Source organism: Propithecus coquereli, unplaced genomic scaffold (genome assembly GCF_000956105.1).
Source record: "Propithecus coquereli isolate 6110/MARCELLA unplaced genomic scaffold, Pcoq_1.0 Scaffold44, whole genome shotgun sequence".
NCBI classification, from domain to species: domain Eukaryota; kingdom Metazoa; phylum Chordata; class Mammalia; order Primates; family Indriidae; genus Propithecus; species Propithecus coquereli.
In genome coordinates this window covers 14029212-14038878 of record NW_012150174.1, presented here as the reverse complement: position 1 = coordinate 14038878, position 9667 = coordinate 14029212, and the positions used below count along the sequence as shown (strand labels likewise).

Here is a 9667-nt window from a genome sequence, read left to right as displayed (position 1 = left end):
TGTGAGAATTCCTCGAACCAAGCTAAGGACAAGTCTTGAATCTTTGAAGAGAGTCTTTGATTTAGGAGAAGGTGAAACCAAAATGTCCTCACCCTTGTATTACAGACTCAAGAAAAGCCAATATGTTTTTCAAAATGAGGAACTAAATAAAGTTTCCTCTTTTGAGAAGTGAGTACATACAGCAATGAACTCAGAGATTTTAAAATAATAAGAAATAACAGTGAGCATTATATGTAATGCTTATTAAGTTACAGAGACTAATAATATATAATATATGTTTCACATGCTTTTTCTCAATTAAGCCTACACAAAACCGTAGGAAGTATTATTATCTGAATTTTATATTAAGAAACAGGACAGAGGGGAATAAGAAAAGTGCTCAGGGTAATACAGTTAGCAAGTAACTGCAGTAGAGTGATATTTTGAACCCAGGAAATCTGAGCCTAGGTCCTGATCCCTTATTTTTCAGACTAGACAACAGCCGGAGGCCTTCAGGAGGGTAACAACACTGGGAGTTGAGTCATACAAGAGATGTTTGAAGCATTTCAGGAAGACTCGAATTTGGAAACTAAATTTCATTTCTTCAGGGAAGCTTTTCCTGAGTAGGAACTCTTTTTTTAATGGAATACATCTATGAAGCATTTTATGCATATATTGGAGATTATTTGACTAATTATTCCTTATTAGACAATAAGCTTAATATATCCTCAACCATGCATGCTCTCACTCTTCAATGTATTTAAAACACTTGAAAGAATAACTGGTACATAAAAGAATATCAAAAAAAAGTTCAGTGAAGGAATGAAATGAAAGAGAAGCCATAGAAAGAGTAAAAAATTGGAAGCCTAAGATATTGAAGAGAAATCCTAGTGTTTAATGTGGAATGTGGTTACACATGTTGACTCAATGAAAAGAGAAATGTTTTGAAACTCAGATAGTCTGAGGTTTAGAATGGCTGCCTTAAGAAAGCATAATTTCCCTGTTACTAGAGATGTGTTGTACAAGGAAGTGCCATGTGATCACATTTTAGTATATCACATTTGAGAGTCAAGCATCATATAATTATTGAACTATATATGCTTTGTGATTTATTTCCCAACCAGATGACAAGATTATGGTCCATTTATTTATCTATTATTTAAAAATCCAAGGTATTACCAGGATAGAAGCAAAAACATTTATATTTTTTCTAAGATGGGCATTGACATGTTTACAATCACTTTTTTTGAAAGTTGTAGCTGAATTTTTGAATTCTTAAGGATGTATAAAAGTACAGTAAAATTGGTAGTAAACTATTTTCATGGTTTTAAAATATAAACAAAATAATCTTATTAATCATTAAAATTTGTAATAACATCATTACCTGCAAAATTTACAGTGACTGTTAGTATAAAGTTAGTATAAACTTGCAGTCATATATAAGAAATACATATTACAATTACCAAAACAAATGAAATTCATAATGTACTATTAATCTTTTGATAAAGCAGCTTTGGGTGCTCAGGTGACTAAAGGAAGAATATTCTTTATAATTATCACAGACTACTTTAATCCTACCTTAGGTTCTTCCATATTCTAAAATTCTTTTTAGGTGAGAATTACTGGATAAACTTAATATTAATATTCCTTCTAAAAACAAGATTCTTTGACTCCCAAAGATTGGACTTCAGCAAGGTAAGAATGATGATTCTGGCTTCACCTATAGGAGTCTCCCAAGGCTAGATGGCTCCAGAATTTTTTCTCTTTTTCCTTTACTGTTGGCATAACCTCAAACCATGAAGCAGGCATTCTGAGAAACCTTCTCTATTTTAAATTACCTGAAAGCTCCAGTCTCTCCCTTTCTTCTTCCCTTCCTATGGTATGCTTCATCTCCTTGGATGTTTGCTGGAGCACATACCTATGTGGCTTCTGGACTAACTGGACCTAAAGTATCATTATTCTAAAATATTACATTCTAAAGCTGGCAAAGCAGACTAAGGAAGATATGTTTTATAATCCAACTAATGCATATGATTAATCAAGAAGGCAGACAGAAATTTATTACATAAATTAGATTAGATTAATTTATAAATGTATTAAACAAGAGGTGATAAGGACCACCTCCTGGAACATACAGAGTGAAAAGAATGTGTTAGGAATCATAGAACTAGCAAGGGAAGATCTTATCTGATTCATAAACAAGGCTCCCAAAAGGGAATATCATTTTTCCAAACATAGTCACTTACTCAAGTCCATTTAAAAAATTCAATTACTCTGTTTAATCTTTCATTAATTAATCATTAAGCATTACTGGTTGTTGTAATGTACATAAGGCATAGATGCTGGATATAGAGAAAAAATAAGACTCAAAAATTTCACAGTGTAATGGGGAGAGAGTCATACACATAATTATTAAACAATTTTATATTCCCCAAGGGAGGCATGTTGAAAATGTGTGGTCTCTCTCCATAGGAGAAGGCATGATAGAAGGACTTCATGGAGGTGGATGTCTTCAGCTGATTTTTGAGTAAATACTAGGAATTTGCCAGATGATCAAATGGAGAAAGCCATTCTGTTCAGGAAAAGCACCAAATAAAAAGACATGCTAGTGGGAGAAAGCGTGCTTTTAGACATTTCACAGTACTTAGGTATGATGGGAACATGAAGTATATGGTGAGATATGGTGGTTAATAATGCTAGACAGGTAGGCAAGAGCAAGGTCAAGAAGGACTCTGCATGCCGTTGTATCAGGATCCCAGCAGGAAACGGATTGCACACTCAGTTTAGGTAAATTGAGGAGAATGTAATACGGAAACCGTTTACAAGAGTGTGGGTGTGTGTAGGTAAATCACAAGTGCTTGTGATGTTCCTTGGGTGCATGACATCGGCACTGTTACAACCATCGGACTTAAGGGACAAGAAGAAGATATTACCAGAGGAAACCAGGGCCAGAGAATACTGTTAGACAAGGATGCAGTGAGCTTGCAACAACCCTACTGGGAGGGTGCTGAAGGAATAAACAGCTAACCTCACTCTTATTTTTCTCTCCACTCTCCTGTTGGTGTTTCCTATTGCCTAATTCAACCAGAAGTGAGAGGGCGAGCAGCCCTCAATGTAGTTCATAGAGATCAATGTCCTAGGGCCCAGAACATGATAGAAAGCTGTGGAGGGTAGCATGGAAGAGCTTAAATGGGAGGTATTCTGTATAGCACACACTTAGAGAAGTTATATTTACATTACAATTGATTATACTCACATTAGAATATTTAGGCAGCAAAGCAGAGGCTTCACTGGAAGAAGGAAATTCTGAAAGTGGGCATATTAGTTACAGAGCTATATTAATAACAGACAGGAAATGAGGAAGGCATGAATTTGAGTAGAATTGGTGGGAATGAAGAAAGGCAAGAAATTGAGTGACTATTTAAGAGGAGTAAATGACATCTGTGGTGACATCATTTCATTTTTTAACTACTTTTAGGAAGATAAAGCCTTCTGTTCTCTGCATCATTATGCTCTCTGCCTCTGTGCCCAATGACACTGCCCCCCACCCTTCTGCATTTATTCTGCTTGGAATCCCTGGAATGCAAGACCACCATGTTTGGATTGCTATCCCCTTCTGCTCCATGTACGTCCTTGCTTTGTTAGGCAATGGTACTGTTCTTTACATCATCATGACAGACACAGCTCTGCATGAGCCAATGTACCTTTTCCTGTGTCTACTTTCCATCACTGACCTGGTACTCTGTTCAACTACATTGCCCAAAATGCTAACAATCTTCTGGATTAGGTCTCACATAATTTCCTACCATGGCTGCCTCACCCAGATGTTTTTTGTTCATGCAGTCTTTGCCACAGAGTCAGCTGTTCTGCTGGCCATGGCTTTTGACCGCTATGTGGCTATCTGCCGTCCACTTCATTACACAGCCATCCTCAACGCCACCATGATTGGGAAGATTGGTCTGGCATGTGTGGTTCGTGGTCTTCTCTTTGTCTTCCCCTTTGTCATCCTTATTGAACGCTTACCCTTTTGTGGACATCACATCATCCCCCACACCTACTGTGAGCACATGGGCATAGCCAAGCTTGCCTGTGCCAGCATCAAGCCCAACACCATTTATGGTCTCACTGTGGCACTTTCAATCACTGGCATGGATGTGGTCCTCATTGCCACTTCCTACGTCCTGATCCTAAGGGCTGTGCTGCGCCTACCCTCCAAGGATGCCCAGTTCCGAGCATTTAGCACTTGTGGAGCCCATATCTGTGTGATTCTTGTCTTCTATATCCCTGCCTTTTTTTCCTTTTTCACACATCGTTTTGGCCATCAAGTACCTCCTGAGATCCACATTGTACTTGCAAATCTCTATCTCCTCGTGCCCCCTGTTCTCAACCCCCTGGTATACGGCATTAATACCAAAGAGATCCGCCTGAGAATATTTGGCTTTTTTATGAGGAGGAGGTAAATATACTTGCAACATACCCCAAGGTCTAATTGGGAAAGTTATAATTAATCTTTTGCCTTCTTCAGCACCTCTTTTACTTGGACTAGAAGTCGCTGTTTCTGCTAATCCTAGCAAGCCAGGATCATGTATTATCTGAGAGTTTTCGAACTATTTAGAACAATGCATCTAAACTTGCTGTATGTACAGAATACCATAGAATACCGTTTTCCTGTAAAATTATCATGTAGCCTGTTAACAGGCCTGTAGGTCTTGAATCTTTTTAGGGAAAGGTGAGGAGGCAATGTATAATAACAGTACACCTGAAAGTAAGAGCCAGGGAGTTATTCTCTCCACATATAGAAATTCCACGTGCTAGAAGTAGTTAAGGAATTTAGAATACACACACACACACACACACACACACACACACACACACACATTAATTAATTAATTATTGTCAGCACTTTCTTAGGCTACGAGAGTCTTCAGTGAGGGTGTCAGACTAGGCCACAGATGGTTGTAAGAGCCCAAGATTCTCTGGATCTGGGATTAGGTTTAAAATCGATGACTTCTGGATGATTTATTGTGAGAAGTTTGAAAGTACATAATTCCATGGAAAACCTATAGCACAAGTTTTTCAAGGAAGTATTTCAAAAGATGTCACTTGGTAGCTAATATACTCACCTCATGACTGATGACTTTTGCATTTTTCCTGATATTCTAACATGCACGTAATTCTGAGGGCTGCTGTGAACTTGATCTTACCTTTTACTTACCTCAATTAGTCAACAGCCCTTTGTGTATATAAGAATTGCCAGGACACAGAGTTTCCCGCTAATGCTAGGCTCATAGTCAGTGTGACAAGAATCTTTCCCCAAACAGTTGGCCTTCATGCTTCAGAACAGACTTACCTTCCATAAGAATTGCCATTTTTTATTTTTTGGGTTTTTTTCCCCTTTGGAAAAAAATAAGTGTAAGTAGCCAGTCTATTCTTCTACATGATACAGTAACATTCTCCAGAGTCAATTTTTCATCATATATTGTTTATTGCCAGAAACTCTTGATCTTTTAAGGCATTCATTCTACTTTTCAACTTCAGTATCCATGTCTCTTTCTTTTTCTAGGGTCTGAGATTCAGTCTACCCACTGTTGACTTAGTTTGTAATGTGGTGATTGATGAATACAGGTCATATAAACAGAGACTAGAGTTTTTTTTATTATGCTATGGTAAAATATATATAACAAAAACGTTGTCATTTTAACCATTTTAAGTGTAAAATTCATTGACATTAATTACATTTACAATATTGTGCAATCATCACCACTATTTCCCAAACCTTATTAGAGAAACTGCTAACTAAAGCTTCTAAACAGAAACTCTGTAACCATTAAGCAATAACTCCTCATTCCTCTATTCAGGCCTGAAAATGTCTAACCTACTTTCTGAAGAGAACCAAACTTTTGCAAGAGCTTTAGAAACATCCTTCATTTATTATTCTTATAGGTGAAAATCCATTTAAAAATATTTATTGAGGATAAAGTATGTAATGAGTATCATATAATTTCACCAGTAAATAAAGCACGATGTCAGACTTTAGGAAACTCACAATCTAAAAAGAGAGGAAATAATGAAATTACAACAAAATATGGCATGTGAAATGACACTATGTAAAAGATATTATGGGAGCAAAGAAGAAAGTATGTACATATTAAGATAATTGTATCCTTTCTGTACACTGAAGTAATCGTAATTTTATGACCCATCTTGATTCTAGGCTCTCTTTCCATTGGGCTGAGGCAAAAATGTGCAACTTGTCCATAACTTGAGAGAATATTTTTGATCTTCTCATGATTTTCATGTTGAATAATTAAGCCATTTCTATGGGAAAGTACTATCAAAAAATTAATCACAAGATGGTGCTTCCCATATGTTGGGGGAAGGAAAATTAAACAACCTTGAAGATTATCTCCTCTGTGGAAATTATTAAAACTACTAACCTAAGATCACAAAGAATATATCTACACTCAAAAAGTTCGGTTTATTAATTTTGATGCAGCAAGCAAGAAAGCATTCCAGAAGAACCACTGGGCAATTCAGAGAGTTGGGAGGGGATTGTTACACAATGTGAGCTTGTGATCTTGGAAGTTTGGGGAGGATTCTAGATTGGATGTGGTCAAGAAACATGGATATTTGGGAATTGTATTTTAGTATATTTTTTATCTAGGAAATATGAAGACAAAAGTGGGCTAGCATAAATACTGGTAAAGAAAAAGCAGTTAGCTATGTTAGCCAGAAGAGTTATTCCCATTGGCTTTTTCTCCATCTTGTTCCAGACTTTATCACAGAATGTCCTATCTGTATATTGTGTATGCTCTTTCAGCTTTGTTTATGTTCAACAGAGAATGACGTGAACTATTAATAACTGCTGGCAGGATATTTTCCTGATCCCTCTTGGCCAAAAGCAGATGCAATTGGCCTTCGAAACATCAGTTTGTGCATTGCAGATGATAATCATTTTTGGAATTTTATTGATCAGAATGTTGTTTAGAAAACAACCTGTAGTTAGTTCTGCATGTTTCTTTTATTAAAGGATAATCTGATTAATTATTTGATATGACAATAGCTATGCCGTAGTATTTAAGACTCTAAACTGCATGCATTGAACAAATGAAATACAGACAATTACCAGGAAGTCAGTGATTACTAGTCTATGCAATAAGCTGTGGAGCCAGGGACATACATCACCAAACCCAGGCAGCATAAAAACATCACCAAATCCTTTTTAGCATATCTTTGAGATCCAGGAGACCTTTTCCTTTAGCCTAGCCATACTGTGTTTCACCTAAAATGTGGGGTTCACATAGGTGCAACATAAAGTCTTAAATGTGGCAAAAATATCTCATTGGCCAGCCAAGAGGAAAATGATCAGTTTTATATTTCTTACTATGAGAAAAGCAACCTAAGACAGTGGATAGAAAGAGGGAGTCAGTTACCTCCCCTGGGAGCTTTCTGAGTAACCCATATTAATTTATTTTGGATGTTCACCAGATATCCTTCTCTGGAAAATGTGGTTCACTGGAAAACTATAAGTTTTTGTTTTTGTTTTTGTTTTTTGGTTAGGAAATTTTATTTGAATATTCTAAACCAAAAATGCTTTAGATGTTACTAAAGTGTCCCAGACAGGATTAACAGAATTAAATGTTTGTATTTTACAAATTCAGCTCCTGTAGGAGTCTCAGAAAAGAAACAGAAGAAAACAACCTCCCTCCCAAAACAAATATGACACACACATTTTTAAAAAATCCCAGCGTTTCATGCAATCGTAGGCAAAATGTAAAAAGCCGCCCAAATTCACACATTTCTACACACCCATCATCATCAGAAAAAAGTACTCCATAGTCAATCTGTACATGCATTTGGGAATCTACACCTATATTACATTATTTAATGTTATATACAGTCATTACCCACCCACCCCCTTGCTTTTAATAATTTCTTATTTGAAAGCTATAGGTTTTAAATACATGCAAGTCTCTAGGAATTATTTCTTACGTACAAGATAGATTTGTGTGTGTTAGGTAGGCAAAAGCCCCCCTGTGGAACACAAACTGCATTGTGATTTTAAGCATCATTTATCATCACAGGAGTGGGATAATTTTTGGTTTTTCAAGTGCAGCAAATTATCTTTGGAATAAAATAGTACCTGTAAAACAGACTGGAGAGTATATGAAGATACTTACTACTGTAATAAAAATTGTCTTAATATTTTTCACCATCTCTACTGACCTTGAATATATGGCAAATATGTAATAAGTTGAGTTAAAGTATTGAGTTGACTCTAGGTAAGGGTTCATTATATAAAATACCGAAGATTGAGGTTAATGATATGAGGAAAATGCAACACCAGAAGGGACTTGTAGAAGAAAAGCTGTCTTCTCAAATGTGTAAAGGAAGAATTAATAAATTTTACTAAATGGGATTGTTTGGGTAATGGCAAATCTAGCACTCAGATTCAGAAGAGTACTATAGTCTCCCTCTCTCTCTCTGTCTCTCTCTTTCTCTATCTCACACACACAGACACATACACAAGTTGTGCTCTAAATAAGACAGCAGAAAAACACTTTATGATATTAGGCTACAATTACAGTAAAAATATGTTTAAATGCATTAAAAAACCTTTAGGTGACACTAAGATATACCAAATTAACATAATAAAGAATTTTAGTAATAAATCAAAGAAAAAAAGAGAACAAAGATATATAAAAGTAATCTTGTTCTGTTATCCTGGCTGGAGGCTATATACTCTGTGCCCTCATCTGCTCATCAGAAAGTTTGGGGTTAGCTACTGCCCTTCAAGGATCATCTGCTTTTGGAGGATCCTTAAGAATCTTCAGTTTAAGGTTCTAATAGGTATATATTTATTAATAATTTTTAGTGGAAAAAGGATATTAACATCGTTAGCTGGAAACATGTATATATGAATCAATGCCTTGGAACTTTACTGCTTTGCTGGTTGTTAATAGTACCTGAGAAATCTTCTCCAGTGAGGAACAAGGGTAATCATTTTCTGATGATGTTTCTAAAATATCCAACCTCCTATTTTAACATTATTTGGTAGAGAGTAGACAAGTGACTAGTGAGGAAAGGTGGTTCTTATGTATTAATGATAATCTTAAACAGTTTTGGCCAGTTTATCATGTTAATCAGCATTATCAGGATGAAGGAGAATAAATTCCCAATTGGTATATAACACACAATTAACTTTAAAGAATTTTAAATCTGTAATTAACCTGGTAATAACACTATACTATTGACAGTGAGGCCATTAATAAATCTTTAAGGTCACTTACTTATTCCATGATGTATATTATAAATATAGTGTCTGTGTCTGTCTTTGAACATAAACATAAATATATTTCATTTAATATGAAAAATAAACAATCATCAAAACATGTTTATCCTAATTTGGATAAAGAAAAGAGTTCTCACAACAGAATTAATTAAAACCTGGAAAATTAAAAACCTAATTATTTTCATTATTCCTTTTTTAAAAAGTAGATGAGCAAATCTTTATGATATATACTGCTCATTTAAAGAACTCAAAGAAAGTTTAAGTATAAAACACATCTTAATATTTTTATATTTTAAAGTCAGGGAATTAAGCCATTTCTATGGGAAAGTACTATCAAAAAATTAATCACAAGATGGTGCTTCCCATATGTTGGGGGAAGGAAAATTAAACAACCTT

General features: G+C 35.5%; 1 protein-coding gene across 1 annotated transcript; it reads left to right on the top strand.

Moving 5' to 3' along the window:
- Positions 1-3488: 3488 nt before the first annotated feature.
- On the top strand, positions 3489-4439 carry LOC105818380 (olfactory receptor 52D1-like). The gene has a single exon (XM_012654337.1). It carries the CDS (start codon positions 3489-3491, stop codon positions 4437-4439), a length of 951 nt encoding a protein of 316 aa, XP_012509791.1.
- Positions 4440-9667: the final 5228 nt, after the last annotated feature.

Coding starts and splice junctions, on each gene's coding strand:
- LOC105818380 (XM_012654337.1), top strand. CDS start 3,489: ATGCTCTCTGCCTCTGTGCCCAATGACACTGCCCCCCACCCTTCTGCA.